The 22,889-nt window shown below is 36.9% G+C and overlaps 1 protein-coding gene across 5 annotated transcripts in view; it reads left to right on the top strand.

Moving 5' to 3' along the window:
- Window positions 1-22,889, top strand: part of rbm20 (RNA binding motif protein 20) — a 151,380-nt gene that overhangs the window by 82,463 nt on the left and 46,028 nt on the right. For all 5 annotated transcript variants that reach the window (XR_015522245.1, XR_015522246.1, XM_087304612.1 and 2 more), the window contains exons 2-5: window positions 8,266-9,265; window positions 16,125-16,186; window positions 16,513-16,610; window positions 21,359-21,456. Coding sequence is in view for 3 of the 5 variants with exons in the window: in XM_087304612.1 (XP_087160738.1) it covers window positions 8,266-9,265; window positions 16,125-16,186; window positions 16,513-16,610; window positions 21,359-21,456 (1,258 nt within the window). In the remaining 2 variants the exon portion in view is untranslated. The remainder of the gene's footprint in view (window positions 1-8,265; window positions 9,266-16,124; window positions 16,187-16,512; window positions 16,611-21,358; window positions 21,457-22,889) is intronic.

Genomic DNA, 22,889 nt, shown 5'->3' with positions numbered 1-22,889 from the left:
CGTGACCTCCGTCCTCTTCCTGGTTTATGTCAGGATTATCTGCGGACACACCAAGAGTCCTGGAGCTTCTGATCGGTGCAAAGACATTGCACTAACACACTGCTGTATAATTATACTCCGCACGTTTTCGGTGTCTGTGACAGGCTTGTATTAATTGGTGAATGGTATTTGAGCTTGAGCGTCGGGCAGCTGTGAGGGTCCGGCTGGTTTTGGGTGGTAGTTGATCGTGCTGTGTACAGTGTCACTGGTGTATTTTTGGATTTTAAGTCATGATGGATGGACGACAATCCCGGATGATTGAAAATATTTTTTGTGGTTACACACACGAAGAAATAAAGGTACAAAATGTGTCTCTTTTACTGTTTGGCTAATGACTAATGTACTAACTAATCAGTTCATTTTGATACGTGGAGGGTACACTGTATAAAATACTGGGTTTCACACAATTCCTTCGTGTTGTCCCAACAAAAATTAAGTTAAATTAATAATTTTTACAAATGTAATTGGATTTAACATAAAGTTCATTCATTCATTTTCCTTTGGCTTAGTCTCTGATTTTATCAGGGGTCACCAGCTGAATGTACCGCTAACTTTTCCAGCATATGTTTTACGCAGCAGATGCCCTTCAAGCTGCAACCCAGTACTGGGAAACACCCATACACTCTTACATTCACGCACATATCACTGCGGCCAATTTATCCAATTCATTTATAGTGCTGTGGGGGAAACCGGAGCACTTCGGACGAAACTTCAAACAGAAATGCCAACTTACCCAGCTGGGACTTTAACCAGTGAGGCGACAGTGCTACCCACTGAGACACCATGCATGAAGTAATGAAGTTGTCCCAAAAAAAAAGAAACAAATTGTGTTGTTTCAACTCATTTTAAATAAGTAGTTTGAACAAGCTGCAGTAGTGTAGGTATTATCACTGTTGGGGAAAGTTACTTTAATAAATTACAATCAAACGTTACTTCTTAAAAAAAAGTATCTATACTTGATAGTTACTTTTAAAGGAAAGTAATGCATTGCATTTTATCATCTGAGCTGGCCTTGCTTGATTGTAATAACAGAGTTCATACCCAATTTTACAATTAAATTTGCATGACTTTTCCAGAACTCTCAAGTACATCTTCATAATGTAATGTTTCATGTAATGTCTACATATACATGATAAATAATAAGAATAACAGTGACTTTCAAATTTATCACAGCATATCACAGAACACGCAACAAATCTATTTTCTTTAAATTAGTTTTTATATCTATGTAAAATTAATTTTGATTAGCTTGCACAGTGCTAACAATGTGAGATCAAGTTTTTGGCCAAGGACAGAAAAGAAGTAAAGACAACTAACCTATATTCAAGTTAGGGCTGCACAATATATCGTTTCAGCATCGATTTCGCAATGTGTGCATCCGCAGTAGTCACACCGCAGAATATGCAATGTCGGGATTATAGTTTAATATAGAGTTTAATCATAATGGTGTAAAAGATTATCATCTGCATGCATTTTTGAAGAGATACTTCCCCAAACAATTACCATTTTCATTACACGCTTCACTTGTTTCAAACATTTAAGAGTTTTCTTTTTTTTAATGAACACAACAATATTATAAATTAATAACTGCTATAGTATTGAAACAATTGAAACACAATTTTTGGGGTTATTATGGGGAAGACTTAATTGTTTTATGTTCAATCAACTTGAAATTGTAAAAAAAAAAAAGCAATAAGTTAACTTAATTAATTTGCAGTAAAATAAAGGGATTGTGTGGAACCCTGAATTTTTTTACAGTGTAAGTAAAACAAAATGGCTCCTGATGAAACATTGAGGTTTTATGAACTTAAAAGGTCTGTCTGTGCAGGAAGCTGTACATTATTTACAGCATAATAACAATCACCAAACTCTCCTCAGCATGTTAGCGGTAAGTGTCCAGTCACATCTAAACTCTCCTTTCAAATGGCTATGCTTTTTGCAAATCTGCTTTTGGTATTAAATTCTACTTACATGCTGCTAATGTTACAATGTTTTCGAAAGGCAACTCATCAAAGTGCGTTTATGTGCACTAACATGCATAAGTTTTCATTCCGTTTCTTGGTGCACTAAAGTTGACCAGCTGTTAAGTGTCAAAGGCCAGTTGTACCATAAAATCTAATTTATGTTTGTTATGTCTTAGCTCAAGATTTCCATTACATTTTCGCATGCTGTTTCACATGCCAGGTTATAACGTACAGGCAGATGTCTAGTAAAGTCGAAACACACACCCATGTTTAAGTACCAGTTTTATACTGCGGCTGCTGCTTATAATAATATAGTAAATAAAATTAAATAAGGCTAAAAATCAGGTTTATTGCAAAAAAAAGAAATAAAGATATAAAGTTTCTCTCAAGGCATAGAATACATTTGGAAACTTGCTAATGTGCTAACATCAAACTTTTTTTCAATAATATATTTAACGAGGATAGAAAATCAGTTTAATTCAGTTATATTTTTTTAATGTTCACAAAGTGTCCTTCCAAGGCTTTTGAAGCAGTATAAAATATCATTAAACTAAAATCTTTTTGTGGTCTCAAAAACAAGTTAACATGCAAACAAAATTTCATTGTTAGAAGTGCTATCTCTGATTATCTGTGATCAAATGTTCAGTTAAACACCAATGAAGCTTTATGTATGTTTTCTTAATTTCCATAAAGATATAAGTTGCTTTTTGAGACATGAGTAGCCCTTCGCTGAGCATTAGCATGCTAACAACAGTCCCTTATTGAACATTTTATTTTGTTATCTGAGTATTATTAAGTAAATAAAAAGATAATGGAGTTTTATACTTGTATGTGATTTAAGTATAATATATATATATATATATATATATATATATATATATATATATATATATATATATATATATATATATATATATATTTATATATAGCCTGTGATAATTTATAAAGATTTCTTAATGTTCACAAAGATAGTCGTGCCTCACAAAGCTAAAGTCTAATTAGCCTGCTAGCGCCAAAACTTTATTAAAACTATAATTTATTTGTGGGCTAAAAATTGGCATTAATAATAAACCAACTAATATATGTATACTTTAATATATCTATGTTTAAGTGTTCTTAATGGTCAGGTAATTTTAAGGGCTGATTTTGCTAATTTGCTAACAATCCAGTACTGAAATTGAAACATTATAATTGATATTCTTTTTTGAAAATTATTATTAAAAAATTAACAGTGAAAGTTTTATGCGCATTTTCCATGTCAACAATGATATAAAGTCAGTTTTAAAGCAAGTCCTTGGACAAATGCTAACTTGTTCGCAACAATGAAACTAACAGATTGTTTCCTTAAAATCTGAGTATTAATAAATATAAATATGAAGTTTTATTTGTATTTGTGATTTGATTATTAATGATAATAAATAAAGCTGTATAAAAGTTTTTTATTGTTTACAAAGAGAGCTTTGTCGTGCCTCACAAAGCTAAAGTCTAATTAGCTTGCTAATGTCAACACTTTATTAAAACAATAAGCTTAGTTTATTTGTGGACAAAAAACAACAACAATAATAAACAAACTAATATATGTATACTTTATAAAATGTTCCTAATGTCCACTCATATGTAAGGTAACTTTCAGGGCTGAAGAAAATTCTGGCTACATGCTAATTTGCTAATAACAATCGTTTATTGGAATTGAATTTTTTTTTTTGAGAATTATTAATGAAAAAAATCTAACAATGAAAGTTTTATGTGCCTTTCACCATGTCAACAATGATGTAAAATCAGTTTTATAGCAGATACTTGCTAACAATAATGAAGCTAACAGACAAAGCTTAAGTCTAATTAGCTTGCTAACGCCAAGCTATATTAAACTATAAGCCAAGTTTATTTGTGGACTAAAAAAACATTAATATTAAATAAACTAATAAACAGCTTGTATACTTTATAAAGTGCTGTTAATGTCTGCTGAGATGTAAGGTAACTTTCAGGGCTGAAGAAGTCTCTGGCCACATGCTAATTTGCTAATGAAATTGAAATTGATATTCTTTTTTGAGAGATATTAATAAGAAAATCTAACAGTGAGAGTTTTACATGGATTCCCCCATGTTAACAATGATATAAAGTCAGTATTAAAAAAAGTGCTCAGATATATGCCAACTTGCTAACTGGAATAAAGCTAACAGATAATGTTTATGTGCAGTCTAAGAAACGTTAAAGAATTCTCGACGGAAAGCGACGGAATTGCTATCAAGAGATTCTTTTATACGTAAGTAGGGGCTGCTAATGATTGTTGGTCTTGTAAGGGAACCAATGACACCCCCCCCCCCCCTAAAAAAAACACAAAAAAACAAGAAACATTAAAGTCTGATTTAAATTAATACTATAAAATTAATTTCATCATTAAACCACAGATATTTGTCCTGTCTTTTTTACTCTTTTATTAAAATTCATTTGGCTTACTTTGTTACAATATAACCCAAGCCCTATTTTATAACTCTAACCACAACTTTCCCCAGTGTATTATAATGGCAGTCTGAGCTCCAGGCTGTGTATTGTCATTGACAGATGACAGTCGCTGTAACCCTGCAGGAATATCACGAGTGCTTCAAACTGAGGTGACTGGCTTGCCAATTTCTCACTGCAATTGTAGATTCATTAGGCTAATGCTTGAAATACTTACAGACATGTGCTTTGGGTGTACATTTTAGTTTGTTCCGATAATGGAAAAAAATGTCCTGCAATATATTTCAAGGTCACTCTGCCATCTTATAAAATAATAATAATAATCAAAAATAATAATATAAGCACTTTACATTTTAAGGAATATCTCAATATGTATGAACATGATTTTAAAAAAGACAGTTAAAATCAGTATCAAACTAAGATTTATGGATAAATAGTAAAAAAAGAAATTAAAAAATGTCTTAAAAAGGTATGTTTTATGACGTTTTTTAAAGCATCAGATGTTTGTGTTCAGGGAAGAGAATTCAGTAGGCGGGGGATAAGCGGCGCAAAAGCCTCCATCCCTAATAGTCTGGGTTTTAGTCTTAGGGTGAAGCTGTCGGTGAGCATTTGTGGAGCGGAGACAACGTGCTGCTCTGTGGAGTAATAAGGAGATTTTTAAAAGGTAAATGGGAGCATTGCCATGGACACACTGATGTAATTGATACTCGATCTGGGCTGAAATGTGAAGCCAGTCTGTAGCAATTGCAGAATTAGGAGGATGTGCTGGGATTCATATCACTTTTCTGTGTGTGCTGGAGTTTCTTATTGAGTTTCTCAGTATCATGTTGGGTGAGTGTGTGAAGTATAGTCTTGCTACATTCCTGAGATCATGAAAAAGGATTTGGGCCTCAATGGTTAGATTAGGATCAAACCTAACACTAAGATTGATGACTAGTGGTGACATGGAAATGTCCTGGATAGAAAAGGTGGATGAAGATGGCTTTAGTTTTGAGCTGTACAGACAGGCTGCAAGGGTGGATAAAAATGTTGATGATAAAAATGATAATGATGATGAAGTAAATTCCAGATTTCACAATTATTTGCTTATCATCAGTGAGGTAAGGGTTGTTTATGGACAAATATGGACAAACACACCACTAAGTTGCATTTAAAATATAACTTTAACAAAATTTCTAAATTTCAGATGATGAATAGCTTGTCATGTGATTGTCATGATATTATTTGTTAAATTTAGGTGCTAATATGGGAATTTAAAGTGGGAAAGAATTAAAAATCTACTCTTCTTCTGTTTATTTGTTTACAGTTCTGCTTGTTATAAATGTTGTGCACTTCATTATTTTGTTTAAAAAATTGCCCCATAATCTTTAATGAAATATTATAACCTCATAGCCTGTTTTTTTCTGAACGCTACCCTAATTTACTAGTAGCTAAGTCTTGCTTATTCAGAGGCAGGAACTGGAGGATGTGCAACAAATGTGAACACAAAACTGGAGCTCCTTCAACGGACTCGACACTTGTAAACACTCGTACCATCGGGCTCTTGGCTATCAGCACTGCCCACACTCGTCACAGCTACCAAGATGACCAAGCACAGAGCTTGTGCTACGCGTCTTTGCGTTGTGTAGTTACAATATGGTCAATGCGCGTCAATCACGACGAGGACTATGTGACTGCACGAAGGTTGCGCCAGACCATACATAGGCACTTGATGCGGAAGTATAAATCAGCCTTTAGTCTTGTAGGTTGGATTAATATTTTACCAAAACTTGAGTTGAAACAAACTAGCGTTAAGTGGGGAGCATATAAATTCTTACCTGTATGCATTGTCTGCTTTTGATTGGATTGATGAAAATGCATCTTGAGTTGAGACTAAACCCTAATTTATACTTTGTTGAGAGATCGTTGTGTTGAGAGATCATTGTACCCCTTGTCACATACCTTAACCATAGCTGTGCATTTATAGGTCTCCTTTCTGTTTGTGTTACTCTGACAATAACACATTTGAAGTACAGGCTATTCTATGTTTCTCTGTCCTTACTTTGATGTGTTTTACACCAGAATTGCGTGAAAGGGTAACTTACTATAAAAGTAGCTCAAACTCACTCATTCAAGGAAGAACAAGGAGGAAACCAGTTAATGTGCAACAACTTTAATTATTAAGTATACGCAAAAAAAAGTATCCATCTGGAGCTCCCCACAGGACTCCACATTTGCACCACCAGGCTCAATCCCACCTATGGCTCTCGCGCCACCCATTAACTACCAACTTCCAAGCCGACCAATCACAGCTCTTGCGCTCTCTTTCTCTGTGATGTGTACTTACATTTTTTGAGAGGTGTGCGTCAGGGTCCACGTCAGGTACCACAAAGTCTACTGCCAGACTTGCTTTGTGGACTCGATGCAGAAGTCTGATGTGTAAAGCAAACAACTGGTGTAACAAAATCCATTAGCACATCAACACACAAGCAGTGGAGAACTAAATGAACCCACAAGTCATTGAACGGGACCTTCCGTCTCCTACCAGCAGATCAGTAATGAAACGTGTGTTGTATCTTTCTACATCTGTGTACTAGGTAGAAAAGGATTATCCTAACATTTACCGGTCTAAAGAAAGAAGGCAACTTATTAAGAGCTGGCACTGATGTGTGAACTTTACGATCTGGAAAGGCTACTGTAAGTCCATGTCATAATCTTAAATGACTCCAGCACTGCTCTGGAGGGGTGTTAATCCCCCCAAAAGATTCAGTTGCACAAATTCATATTGAGAGGATCTGAGGGCCTCCCCTTGTTCCAGTTGTTTCTGGAGTGGAGTTTCTGGAGTCCTGGAGGACCGGTGTCCTGCAGATTTTAGTTGCAGCTTGCCTCAACACACCTGCAAGGATGTTTCTGAAAGCCTAGAAAGAGCTTGATTAGTTAGCCCAGGTGTGTCTGATTGGGGTTGGAACTAAACTCTGCAGGACAATGGCCCTCCAGGACTGAGTGTGGACAGCTCTGGTTTAGGTGGATGTAAACACAGCTATTGTTGTTCCTTCTTTCACCGCTATTACAGTGTTCTCCTGGGGCTTTGCCTCTTATATCAGTTCTTGACTTTGTGGGTGTGTGCTCAGCGAGAGCGGTATCAGGGTTGCACAGATATTTTGATTGATAGTAGAGCTTGCTAAATTTAGCAAACATGTGAGCGCATTAATCAGTCCACTCATACAGGGACAGGGGGAGTGCATATTTTCTGTCCTCATGTCTGGCTATGAAGAATTGGACGAAACCTTCAGGTTTTGCAAAGCAACCCCTTTCAGTTTTCAGGTTGTTAGGTAAATATTGACCCATGGTCCCTCTGCTGATCTGAGAATCACTAATGTTTTTACTATATTCCTGGAAGTTCTGAGCTGTTTTTGGGTGCCCAGGGTGATTCCTTTACAAAGATTCCTGTGGTAAACTATGATAAAACATCAGAAGTACCATGTAAGTCTATAGTGTGAGTATTGTGTAGTACTGTGCTGTTTTGGAACATTTACCTTACTTTGTTTTTGTAAAGTATGTAATGTGTGGTAACATTCCTGTAGTAATTTCCACTCAGTTCTTGGTTTTCAAGGGTCTTGGTAAAACTATTAACCAATTCTACAACATTTGATTTAAAATCTAGCTAGAATCCTATGAACCAATGAAGTGTTTTGTGTATTCTGACAAACCATTTGAACAGTTTCTGACAGTAGGAACTTTTCAGTAGGAACAGGGAGTTTTACTGTGTACATTTTCCCTGGGTCTTGATCCTTTGATTGATGATATATGTGTCTCTCCACAGTACCTCAGGGGAAAAGCTTGATAATTCGTCTGCTCCTCTGGGTGGTGCTCATGGTGGAGTGGGCCAGAATCTGCTGTTGAGTCCTGCCAGTCTCCAGCTGGCTCAGCTTCAGGCCCAGCTCACACTGCACCGCCTCAAACTTGCCCAGACCACCAACACTGCCGCCGCAGCCACTGTCCTCAATCAGGTCCTCTCCAATGTGGCAATGTCCCAGCCTCTCTTCAACCACCTTCGGGGTTCAAGCATGGGTCAGTCCCATGGCGGAGCCTTTCCACCTCCACCTATAGCCTTCCCACCTCCGAATGCTGCTCTGGGACAAATGGTTGGTGGTGGCTTTACCCCAAATCCCACTGGGATCAGGCCCAGCACCTTCAGCGGAGTGTCCATCCAGAAATCTTGTCAACACAATGACTTCAGCAAGAAATCTGGAACATACCCAGCAGATATGGACCGTCGCTTGCAGTTTGGATATCTGGGAGGATCTTCTAATAAAGTATGTGATGGGGGACAGTATGGCGGAGCCAACACACAACCCAGAAACAATGTCCAGCCTAATTTCCAGAGAGACTTCTATTCTTCTGAAAGCCCAGTACAACAAACTGGTTTCAAAGGAGGAAGCAATGATCAGAGTCTGGGATCTCTTTCCTCGTCTGGCTCCAAAGATCAATGGAAAGGTCCGATGAACTTGGGAAAGATGGATATAGGAGCAGTTTCTGGGGGTTGGGTTCCACCTGGACCAGGATTTGTTGGTCCGAGAGCAGAGTTGTATAACCCAGAGGAACCCACAGCAGATCCTAAGTTTAACTCGACTTGTGGGCCAGGGATTGGCCCACCCATTGGGCAACAAGGGGGATTTCAATCACAGCCACAGGTTGCCCAAGTGGAGGAAGAGAGGACTTTGTCATTACAGCCCCACCAGTTTAATGACTATCACGGGACAACACCTTCACATCTACCCCATCAGTGCACCATTTGTGAAAAGAAGGTTTACAACTTGAAGGTGAGTGGACCTGCCTTTTTTTTGAGATTTATGGAAATGCCTCATTTGTACCACTTTCAAAAATGATTTAGAGTAACCACTTAAACAGCAAATGCAGAGCGCTTATATGACTATGTTTACATATGTTCACATCTGGTGCATCTACCTTGATTTGATTAAAAGTAGACTGTGTAAAACAGAGGAGTAAATGGGGTCTGAAAAGTTTTGAGCTTCTCCATTTTTAACCACTTTCTGTGAGAGTCAGAAACTTATAAGATGGCTTTCCAACAGTTATTTTAGTTTATTTTAATCTTTTGTAATGGGACTTTGATCTTTCCGCCTACAAAGTCTAATATTGAAAAGTTTAAAAAGGTCACTTTTATTCACTTTTAAATAGGAAAAATACTGAAGTCTTTTAATAGTCTGGCTCAGTTTTGTAAATTCGGATTTAAAATCCTGGTAATAAACTGCCAGTACTTTTTCGTATTTAAACTCTCTCTATATAATATTTCTTACACAATATATTGTTTTAAACTACTAAAATGTCAGTAAAAGTCACTTTGTTAAACTTGAACAGTTCAATATTCAACAGCAAAATTTGACAGAGCAGAGATCAAGGTACTATTATGCAAATCATAACTGTAAACAAAAACTCTGAATCCTGAAAAACAGAACCAATGAATTAACAGATATTTTTTATAGACTACAATCACAGATTACCAACACATTTTCTCAGCTCTTATGAAACACATGTAATTTGTTGCATTTCGAGAATATAACTCTTAAATATAATATAATATAATATATAATATATAATTTAATCTCTTAAAGGGATTCAGAGACAACTCTTTCATTTGAGAGATTCCATTTGTCCTGCTTTTTAAGAATTAAGTCATTAGGTTGAAAGAAGTCTAGTCAAAAGTGTTTTTTTTTTTACAAACTCTGGAGGGGGTCAAAAGTGAACAAGCTCAAAATATCAGTTACCTGCATTCACACCTGTTTTGAACATTTTGACTTGTAATAGGATTATCAAAAATGCATCTTAACAGCAAGTGTAAACAGAGCTTGAACGTTGATGAAATTAGAAACGTCATTGGAACTGTATTCATCATTATTTACCTGCTCACATCACCCCACACTCTCAGAAATAAAGGGACATGAGCTTTCACTGGGATGTTAACTTTTTAAAAGCTACACATTTACTCCTAAAGGGTCCTTATTAATACCTCAAGGGTACATATTAGTACATAGAAATTACGATACGTGTTCATCTTAAAATGTTAGGTAGGTACAAATATAAGCTTTTGAGGCACCAATATGAACCCTTTGAGTGAAAATGTGTATCTTTTGAAAAGGTACCACCCCAGTGACAGCTCTAGTACCTTTATTTCCAAGAGTGCAGAGGGACAAAAAACAAAAATCGGCTCTGTTTTAAACTTGTTTTTAATACTAAAAACTTGAGATTAAATCACAGAGAGGTTCTAAATATGAAATGCAAATGGAGTCAAACTGCATTTGACTAAGCTTTGCTACTCTGCTCAAGAATTCTGTATACCATACATACAGTACAGCATGAAAGTCTGATGGAACTAGTATTAGATTCATTAGTATTCACCAAAAAAAAAAGGTTTAAATAATTTCTTATACTGGCTTTTGGTGTAGTGTGTTAGTAGGACAAATAAGTTAAAATGTCTTAGAGAAAGTTAACAATAACAAGAATTGCTTTCACATAAACTGCAATCATCTATTTATCTATACAATTTGTTTCATGTCTGTTTGTTAGTGCTTCTCTGTCTGCTTTTGCTCTTTGTTTCCTGATTTGGATTTTATTTTCAGTTTATTCTCTACTGTTTTCCGGCTTGTGGAAATACAAAATGAAATAATAATTTACATTTCCAAACATGACTTTTCCTATTGATTGTAATAATCTAGTGTTCGAGCACCACACGACACTTTGTTGCTCTATTTGGTTCGTCTTGGGTCAAACAGAAAATAAAGCTCAGCTAAATGCAGTATAAATAATATAGATATTATAGTTTTATTTATCTGTTTGCTTCTAATAATAAATAGTCTGACATGTTGGTTGAGGCAAAGCAGGAGAACCTGTTATTTATCCTTTGAAATTATAAACACTTTAAAATCTCCCGTTAAAAAGCCTTACCAACATCAGCATTGTACAGGCTCAGAAATAAAGTTACAGGAACTCTCACTGGGGCAGTACCTATTCAAAAGGTGTACATATTTGTACCTGAAGGGTCCATAATGGTACATCAAAAGTACTTTTTAGGTACATTTGGGTACTAAAACGCACCTTTAAGGTACCACTGTGGTCTATTAGGGTGTAAATATGTATATTTTAAAAAGCTACTGCCCCAGTGACAGCTCCTGTACCTTTATTTCTGAGAGTGTATTTATTTATTTATATATTTTTTGACATTTGATCATTTTGTGCTTTTCTTACTTTTGTGCCTGTTTGTTTTACTTTTTAAAATGAGTTTGTCCCTTCCATTCTTTGTGTTTTTATGCATTTTTGCTCTGCAGATTCTTTAAGATCTCCTAGATCCTCATCTATTAGTTATTGTGTTTTTTCGTGACTCTGACTAGTGTCTCAATCTACATTTTTGCAAACGTTAAAAATATGATGCTCCATGTTCATTTCATTGCACGTTTTAGATGACAAATCCACTAGAGGGCGCTGTCTGTATTTTTGTAAAGCTGTAATGCGTTACTTCTGGTACATTATGATGTACGTTTCAGAAACATCCACGCAATACAGATCACCTGAACTAAACCCAGCTAATACTGTAATAAGCAAACCTGAGAGTGCAATGCAACCACATAGTTTTGAGTTGATTGTTACATATCTTTTGCAAAACCGAGTGATCTGCGTCACAAGTACAACACCATTCATCGCTAATATGACCATGTAATTATCATCAGTGGGAAAAGCAATAAGCGTTTTTGGAATCATGCTGCTCCTTAGAATTTAGTTCACCCAGACACTGCAGTCAAACAGACGTTTTTTGAATCGTTACAAAAATGTAGTGTGAAGCATGTGTTTCCAATGAGCCTGTGATGCTTTAAAACTCTTTTGAAAACTCTATCAGAAGACAGAAACATGTGCACATCTATATATATTTATATATTAAACTAGAACTAAGATCTTATTTAAAATCATGCCAAGTGGATGTTTTAAAGGGGTTGTCTAGAGTGTATTTTAGGGCTTGGTTGTGTGTTTATAAGATGCAAAGCAATGTGTGCTCATGCTTCCTTTGTAGAAAATCACGTTATTTTTTCATTTATCCCACTTTGATTATATACAGCTAAACAGCTAACATGAAAACGACATTTTTCGTCATATTTCCTAGTTCCTCTGAAAACCAGCCCTCAAAAGGCTCTGATTGATCAGCTAACATACAGTAATGTGCTGTGATTTACAGATCAGCTCCACATCACCAGGAAGATTGTTCGCTGTAGGCATCGCTAGGCTAACTCTGTAAAAGTTCACACAGCTACATTACACATCATTTGCTGTTTAATGTTAACCTGCTATGACTATGATCACCTGCCAAGAAACTGTGATAGAAAACTAAATCCGGATCAATCAACAATTGTACACAATCCCTTTTCAAATAAGTTTAAATTTTCCTTTAAAATTGTTTGTGTCTAAACACTTGGGCAGGTAGCTCTGCATCTCACTGAATTATTACAATTATTATCAGCAAAAAATCATGTTTGGGAACTCAGGTTCATTATAAAAACGTAGTCCCATGTACGTTTTTGGAGACCGAGAAATATATCCCAGGAGGTACGTATTTTTGCAGTTTTTGTTTTCGCAAATCCACGAGAGGCGGCTCTGTACGCTTTTTCATATCTTAAATTTCTCTCGCAAGTGACTTTCGTGCCCGCACTGTTCTCGCTTAAACCCACCAGAGGCCGCTGTAGACTGACTGACTTTCTGACTGACTGGATGACTGACTGACCAATCGACGGACCCACCCTACTCCTTCCCTAAACCCACCCAATTTTATCGATTGACCCACCTACCCACTTACTTCCCTAAACCCAAACAACAATTTACAAAAGCAGTCCAAAAACAGAAAAGCCCTCGTCTGATTTTTACCATTTTTAGATTTTACCACATTCTCACCCTGTTACTTACTTGTTTGTTTGATTTTTTGGATTTTATTTTTGTCTTACCTGGTTTCTGGAACCGTTCTTCACCGGACTCGAACACCTTCATCGTGATCATCTCCTCTCTGCATCTCAAATCCGCTGACGTTCATGACGAGCTAAGTAGACAAACTGGTTAGAGCGGGAAAGCCGTCCACACAGAAGTAAGCGGTCAGCTGGTAAGCGCAAAAAGGAAAGGCGTCACACTGCCCTATTGCGTTTGTTCAAAAAAACAAAATGCAGCCATACGTACCTCTGGCTACATAATTTGCTGTCTCCAGAAGCGTATATAGGACTACGGTTTTAGAATGAGCCTGTGTTCCTTATATTTCCTTCTGATAGGTGACACCAAAATATAGAAGTAACTGAATTAAAACTCTTTTTGTTGTTGTTGTTGTTGTTGTTTTTAAACACTAGTGTAGAGAAGAAAGAAAAATACCATAGTAATTTATAGTAAATTCTATTGTGTCTTTGAACCATTCTAAAGTATATAATACTGTATATGTTATTTATTATTCATTGCTAACAAATGCTGCATGAAATTGTAGTGTTAATTATATTGAACTGATAAACTGGAATAAATACAGTAGTTTACTTTAGTTTTTACTACAGTATACTGTGGTGTATTGTAGCTTAATTCACCCTATAGTATTGGGTAATTAGTTTATATTACTATAGTTATTGTGTTAATAACTCAAGTACTATAGTAGACTACCAGACAAAAGTCTTGTAGTCAATCCCAGTTGTAAGAGCAAAAAAATATTAACTTGACTTCTTGTTGATAATTTGGAAAAGTGGCAGAAGGTAAATTTTTCAACCCGGGCTCATTGTGGAAACGTAGCCCCGCGGACGTTTCTGCGGACCGCGATTTACGTCCCGGGAGGTACGTATTCGAGTGTTTTTTTGTTTTCGCGGATCCGCGAGAGGCCGCTGTGCGCGCCGTTCTCGCGCGAAAAGCCGCTGGATCGGAAAAAAAAAAAAAGCAAAAGCCCTCGTCATCGATTTCGACCGCGTTTTCAGATCCCGCCGCGTTCTCGCCCTTATTTTCCGGATTCCGTTTTTCGTCTCACCTGATTTCCGGAACCCGCTGTTCCCCGGACTCGATCCCGGTCGTCGTCTACCGCGGCCGGCTCCTCCTCCGGGGCCTCCGCTCCGCCGACGCAACGCTGTGAGCTAGGCGGACAAACTGATTGCGTCTGGAAAGCCCTCCACTCGGAGGCGAGCCGTCGGCCGGCGAGCGCGAAGAGGAGGGGCGGAGCGGCGCCACACTGCCCCGCAGCGTTCGCTCGAAAAAAACCAGACGTGGCCTTTACGTACCTCCGGCCGCGTAAATCGCGGTCTCCAGAAACGTCCGCGGGGCTACGTTTCCAGAATGAGCTTGGGTTGCAATTTTTTTGATGAATCATCTGTTGAACTGTATCCCAATCATCATAAATACAGCAGAAGATCTATTGGAACCAGCATGAACTCAAGATTCTCACAGAAATCAGTCAAGTTTGGTGAAGGAAAAATAATGGTTTAGGGTTGCATTCAGTATGGGGGTGTGCGAGAGATCTGCAGAATGGTTGGCAACAGCCTGGGGTATCAAGACATTTGTGCTATTCTTCAGCAGGATAGCGCTTCTTCTCGTACTTCAGCCTCCACATCAAAGTTCCTGAATGCAAAGAAGGTCAAAGTTCTCCAAGATTGGCCAGCCTAGTCAACAGATATGTACATTATTGAGCATATCGGGGGTAAGATAAAGTAGAAGGCATTAAAGATGAATCCAAAGAATCTTGATGAACTCTGGGAGCCCTGCAAGAACGCTTTCTTTGCCATTCCAGATGACTTTATTAATAAGTTATTCGAGTCATTGCAGAGATGTATGGATGCAGTCCTCCAAGCTCATGGGAGTCATACACAATATTCATTATTTTTCCACAGCACCATGACTTTATATTCTTTACTGTACATTATTTCTGTCAAGTGACAAGACTTTTGTCCAAGCAAAGTCAGACCTCACTGTCCTAATTAATTTGAAAATCGAAGCATGATCATATTTTATTTTGGTAAAATTAGCATAATCTGGAGGCCTTTGCCTTTCATATAAGCCACTTCTAATACCAAATGATCAACTAGAAGTCAAGATATTATTTGTTGTTCCTAAAACTTTGATAGGTGACAAGACTTTTGCCAGGTAGTCTACTATAAAACACTATAGATAAATTACTATAGTATTTTTCATGTGAATTTTGCTCACTTCCCTTGCAGTATGTTTATCTAGATGTCGCTCAGTATATTTAGTATCCATTATTAAGATCCAGTTGGCCTCAACTGTTTTTTATTTCAAATCTAGATATTTCTTCATAATCTTGAAAATGTTTGGTGATACAGGACTAAAAGCTGCTCATTGGTTACACTGGGGTGTGAATGTTTTGGTGGCAGCTGGCATTTGTGTGTGTGTGGAGTGGGGAGGAGGACGCAGTTGTTCTCCGGGAGTTTGTCACATTCACATTCGTACTCGACTCTCTGAACTACCAGCTCTCTAATTGGCCTATATGCTTTTGGGATACGCAAAGAAAAAAATATTCTCGCTCTCATAGAGAAGCATCTGACGGACATATCGTGTGTGTGTGTGTGTGTGTGTGTGTGTGTGTGTGTGTGTGTGTGTGTGTGTGTGTGTGTGTGTGTGTGTGTGTGTGTGTGTTTGTGTGTGTGCTGTTTTCAGGACTGGGACCAGCATGTGAAGGGCAAGTTACATCTGCAAAACTGTTCGCTCTACAACGAAAGGTAAGGAGTATATAATTACGATTAACTGCTGTAGTTATAACATTGTAATAAACCTTTAGGTACTACAGCAATCATTGATATCCTGGTGTAGAAATGAGATCTTTTTAAAGGTCTTGTTCGCATGTGGTCTATTTTGATCGCTGCTCATCACCCTTGATACTCTTGTTAAGCGTTTTACGAGTAAAAGCATCTTTCAAGATCTTTTACGAAGAGTCTTCTTCCACATAGAGAGGGTTATGACCCGAATTGGAGCGCTGTGTCATAAGATCTAGTCAGACCATGCACTGGGATTTAGGATCTAAATGCAGTGCTGTTCCCCCTTGCAGCCCGACGCTCACGGCAGTGCACTTTCCAGTGTCGTCTGAAGGATGTCTCAACATGGCGTTGAGTAACACCATGGCGTACACATCGGCTGCCAGTCAAGGTAAGTCAAAGCTCTTGGTTTGCTCTGGGTTGAGACTGAAAGCTCTGGATGGGGCTTTTTCCAGAGGACTCTATTTTTAGGGCTCTCAGTTTAGTCGCAGCGTTTGTGTGTAGACGGGGAACACTGAGTGACGCGTAAACAGAGTTGGACAAGTTTCTTTCAAAGTGTAACCCAGTTATTCCAGTGTTATATATGTGACTCAAAGTAAAATCTTAAATTCACAGAGAAAGTACAGTTGAAGTCAGAATTATTAGCCCCCCTGAATTATTAGAACCCCTGTTTATTTTTTTCCCCAATTTCTGTTTAATGGAGAGAATATTTGTTCAACACATTTTTAATCATGATAGTTTTCATAACCCATCTCTAACAACTGATTTATTTTATCTTTGCTATCACGGCATTTAAAGGCTTAACTAGGTTAATTAGGTTAATTAGGCAGGTTAGGGTAATTAGACAGTTTATTGTATAAGGTTGAAAGTTTGTTCTGTAGACAGTCAGAAAAAAATTAGCTTTAAGAGGTTAATGACTTTGTCCTTAAAATGGTGTTTAAAAAATAAAAAACTGCTTTTATTCTAGCCGAAATAAAACAAATAAGACTTTCTCCAGAACACAAACATATTATGAGACATACTGTCAAAATGTTCCTGCTCTGTTAAACATCATTTGGGAAATATAAAAAAAAAGAAAAAAAATCAAAGGGGGGCTAAAAATTCTGACTTCAACTGTATATATATATACATATATATATATATATATATTTTTTTTTTTTTCAATATAATAGACTTTTAATTACATGTTACACAGTGACACAACTCCAGAAAATAACTACTTTCCTTATATACATTGTATTATTTGTTTATTTGACTTTTAAAAATGTCTTTTATACCATAAATTTTATATTTCTAAAAACATTTTTGTATTTTCAATTGTAGAAAAATCTATTTTTGACGTCAAAATAAAGCTTTTTTCTCCTGTCCATGACTTTGGGGACGAGCGGTTTTGTGGTGCTTTACATAAGTGATTAAACAACAATTATTGCCACACTGATGACTCAAAAAGGTGTAACTGTTCAAATAACATATCGTTTTATTTTAAAATATAAAGAGATGATAAAGCTAAAGAGTTTTTCAAGTGTAATAGTTCTGTAAAGTCTACTGACAGAAAAACAAATTAGATTTCTGTGGAATGACACAAATATTAAAATCATACTCAATTATAATTAGTAGATTATAACATAAAGCATTAAAAGTGTGTTCTAAAATTATTAGCTGAATCTCTTTCGACAACAAATACAATATACTTTTGCTTTTACGACACCATGAGGTGAAAATGGCGTGTTGAGTTGTCATGGAAACCATATGACCCACTAAAAGGCTAGAGACATAAGCAGGGTTGTTGTTAGATCAGATACTGTTGCGGCCGGAAGTTAATGAAAATGATTTATATTATTCATTAAATTTTTAATTTATTGTATTTTATTAACATCTACCCCAACCTAACCATCACAGTAACTTAAATGTGCATATCCACAGCTGTATCCTATCAAGACTTCTATACCCATTATCAGACTAACTGTTACTTACTCTCAGACTAACTGTTAGTTGACTAACAGTTACTCTTTGTATGGCTCACTTATAGTCATGTTTACACAGCCGATTTAAGGTGGCTCAGTGTCTGCTCGTAATTCAGTGTCAAGATGCTATGTAGCGTTAAGTGGTTTGTGTAAAAAGGTTTGTTGGTGGGTTTTGACAGGGATTTTGCTGAGAAGGTTTCTAAAATTCACTGATACCTCTCCAGGAACAATAATTAGACATGCTATTTTAACGTTAACCGTGGTTTTATGTTCTATGGTGCATGCAGTGTGCTGTTTTTAATTTATTGCGGTGTTGGTAGGGGAGTGAGGGGCAAGAAGTAACACAGGGTTAAATGTAACACACAGTTTTAAGGTATTTGCTTAGGGTTAACCATGGCATGCTTCCAAGGTTTTCACCACAGTGTGTCAGCAGACGTCTTCCTGCCAGTTATTTTTTATATTTAAAACAATCTGTAAAAGTATGTTAGTAAAATGTTATATAGTTGTGATTACTGTCTTCTATGCTAACAGATGGAACTATTTTGAAAGATGTAAATAACAAACAGTGACTGCAAGCTAGTTTTGAGGAAAACATGACACAGCGGAGTTAGTTGTAACAGGGTGTTGCGATTAAACCACACACTGTTGGACAACAATTAAACTAACTAAATAATTTTTTTTTGAATTTTGAGTGTAATGTTGAGAACTTTTTACATAAAAATGTTTTTATTAGAAAAAATATTTTATTAGAAAAAAATATTTTATTGCTAATAATGCAAATGGCTTGTATAATACAGGATAAAAGGATAATAATGCAAATAGATTCAAATGTGTTTATCCAATAAACAAAGAAATTAATAAACATACTCTGCTATGTAGAAAAAATAAATAAAAGAGCCAATTACTGAATAAATATAGCTACTGTTTTAAGTAAACTGAATTTAAATTAGCTGTGTGAAATCTGCCTTTGTAAGCATGTGTGACAACTAATCTTCTGACTGTTACAACCTGCCCCACAGGTGGGGTAAATAGTAAAAATTTTTACTCCCGGCAGTTTTGGCAATACTGCACAGAAACCATAGGTCCGGCGATCATACAACCAGTGCTCATTTGTAGGAGAGGCTTGTGTATTGTTGGTAAAAAAAAAATATGGTTTGTCTAACCCTATTGTTTTGTTCATTATTTGACCAAAACCAAAAAGTGTTACTTTGTGCCCCGCTCTCCCCTACATTCTTTAAAAACTTAACCATATCGGGTTAAAATGCATTGATGTAACTTGCGTTACTGAGATTGTAACAAGCAATAATATTAATAATATTAATTATTAATTTTCTTTTTGGCTTAGTCCCTTTATAAATCTGGGGTTGCCAAAGCGGAATGAACCGCCAACTTATCCAGCAAGTTTTTACGCAGCGGATGCCCTTCCAGCCGCATCCCATCTTAGGGAAACATCCACACACATACTCATACACTACAGACAATTTAGCCTACCCAATTCACCTGTACCGCATGTCTTTGGACTATGGGGGAAACCGGAGCACCCGGAGGAAACCCACGCGAACATGCACACATCAACTCCACACAGAAACGTCAACTGAGCCAAGGCTCGAACCAGCGACCCAGCGACCTTCTTGCTGTGAGGCGAGAGCATTACCTACTGCGCCACTGCCTCGCCAATATTAATATTAGAAAAACAATATTAGTAATGTGTTATATTAATGTGTTGCTGTTAAATATTATACTACTGTAATCACATTAGTTTTGTAAGGCATTACTGCCAACACTGAGTGTGTGTGTTTGTGTGTGTGTGTAAATATAATACAATTAAAATAATTAATAAGCAATTAAATATACACAAAGCAATGTTTTAATATTAGAAGTTAAGAAATTAATATTTGATGGAATAACACAGATTTTCAGATACAACAAGAACATATATAATTCTGATCAATAATCAATCACTGAAAAAAGCTCTAAATGACAGTATTTATTTTTTTAATTGTTGTCACCTTGGGTAAGATATATATCCTTTTTTAAAAGGTACAATGTAATGTTGAGTAATTTGAGTGCAAATCAATTTCCTTTATTCCATGGTCTGTTGAAATTCTTGATTCTGATTGGCTGGAGGGTGTGCATTTTTTTTCGTTGAAATTCACAGTTAGTTCCAGTCAGTTTTGATCACAGTTCGAAATAAATGCGCTTTGCCATATTGACCGTTACACCTTTCCCCATTCAAAACTATACGAGTGACATGTCTTTAGCCTAGCCTAATACTTTGATTCGAAAGAGGCATAATAACACAATTTATTTACTTTAAATGTTCAAAAATATATGTTAAAGGGATTTTTATAAAAACAGCATGTTAAAACTAAAGTGTTCTTCATTCTTTTTCTTGTCGGCTTTGTCACTTTGTTAATCTGGGGTCGCCATAGCGAAAGGAACCGCCAACCTGTCCAGCACGTTTTTTACGCAGCAGATGCCCTTCCAGCTGCAACCCATCTCTGGGAAATAAAACTCAAGTGTGAGTGCTTAAAGTTAATTGGAAAATTTCAATTATCTTTATTATTATTAGCCAATGCGTAACATATTGCTAAAGCGTATTTAATTGATATGGTAAATAAATAAGATTTGTATGTTGATTCTGAAATGTAAATCGCAGAAATTCTGCTATAGGTGGCCCAGTTTTCACAGATTAAAAGTAATGTTAAGAGAAAGCCAGTATACGTACACATCCTCCCTCCTCAGAAAACTGATAGAAATACACAATAGAAACATGTGTGACTGGAAACACACTCCAGGTGTGACTAGGAATGTCTTACTTGTCCACCTGTGTTTGGATTGATGAAATCGCATCTTAATATTAGCAGGTAGCACCCACATGCTCGCTCTCTCCCTCCCTCCCTCCCCGTCTGTCAGCCTGTCACAGCTGATTCAGTGGAGGAACTAGAAAATCTAACATTTAAAAATTCAGACAAATACTGCGTTGCAAAAAGCAAAACTATTTTAAACTTACTCCTACCTTGGCAAATGACCATGCAATAAGCGGGCAAATCAATGGCTTTATTTGGCTTTAAAGAGCTGTAGCATAAGGCGACTTCATATTTCAAATAAATAATAATAATAATGTCATCATGATCACAGTGCAACTTTCTACTTTTTTTTTTTTTTTTTGCAGACAATTCAACTGGAAGCACTTCCTATTTACCCGCCACGGCCATGAAGTCATTTCCTCTCTCAGGGGCTGGATTTCCTGTTCACCAATCAGGAGCAAAGGTAGAACTTTCAAACAGAAAGTATGTAAAGTATATATTAAAAAGAAATTAAACATGATAGCCACTTTCAAGAAGGCTGAATAAAACTTTTGATCAGTTTTGCGATATTAGAAATGTGCCGCAGCTCTATTGGCTAAGCTCTTCGAATGTCTGTGGGCTTATCTCATAGCGCTGCTCTTCTAGCTCACGGGGTTTGTAAAGCAGCCAAGAGTGTTGAGATACAGAGCGGCCTAAATTTAGCTCACACTATTTCACCGACTGACAGATTACTTAGTGCTTATTATCGCAGTCTAACGGTTATTATTAAAGCCATCTTCACAGCTATAGAGCCCTTTGAGAACAGGTGGAGATCAACTGTATTGTGTGGCTCAATCATTTTAAGAGTGAGGATTGTTTCCGTGTCAAGAGTTGTGAATATTCAGCTTTGTTAACTTCAGAGCACAACTGGATGTTTTTAGGTAATCATGAACTGATTGGCTGATTCAGTTGCTATTTTGTTATACAGCTTTACTCATGTTGGACTCCAGCAGGCGTGACGGGTCTTGTGTGAAAACTCAACACTTGTTTTTGTTGTCCGCTGACTGTATTTAGCTGTGCGATCAGCCTCCAGATTTAAAATGGAAATGGATTTACCCTCAAATGGTGAAATACGAGTTATTTTTTCCTCAGTGTTTTCAAGAATGTTTTGTAGTTGGACATACTGTACAGAAGTCAATAGCTGAGGTTCCACTGTTGGGCTTAAAGCAAGCATGCTAGTGCGTGCCATTGCCAGTTGCGCTTGCACACTTTGGTATGCCAGAAACCTTGGGCCAAATAGGGCCTGCTGGGAATTGAGGAGACTTCATAAACACATTTTATACAATTACTCATTTAGCAGACATTTACATTGATTACCTTAGCAGCGCTTTAGGAGCCAATCACACCAGACACATGGCGCACCACGCTGCCTTTTTTGTTGACAAGAAGAAAAGAAGCACATATTTATGTCACTAGGAAACGACTGAATCAGCTGCAAATTGTTTACAAATGTTGCTGTTGATATATTTATAATTGTAATATTTATCATGGTGGCGCATTGGGTAGTGCTGTCGCCTCACAGCAAGAAGGTTGCTAGTTTGAGCCCTGGCTGGGTCAGTTAAAATGTGTTGTAGGTGAATTAGGTAAGCTAAATTGCATCAACATTTACACATTTACAAAAAATTCAGCTCAATACATACTTTCGGACGCCAGCAAGTGTCCAGAATAGCCTGAGCAGCCATTCACACAGAATGTTTCTTTAAAAGCGTGAGACGCAACACTCAGGAAATGTTTTTAAAAAATGTCCACCCTTTTAGGGCTCTATTTTGACGGTCCATGTGCAGAGCGCAAAACGCATGGCGCAAACGCTTTCAGGGCGTGTCAGAACGCATTTTTGCTAATTTACGGACAGGAAAA

This window comes from Danio rerio, chromosome 22, assembly GCF_052040795.2.
Source record: "Danio rerio strain M-AB ecotype USA chromosome 22, GRCz13ab, whole genome shotgun sequence".
Classification (NCBI taxonomy): domain Eukaryota; kingdom Metazoa; phylum Chordata; class Actinopteri; order Cypriniformes; family Danionidae; genus Danio; species Danio rerio.
The sequence above is the reverse complement of the archived record's forward strand: the minus strand, read 5'-3'. Positions and strand labels throughout refer to the sequence as shown.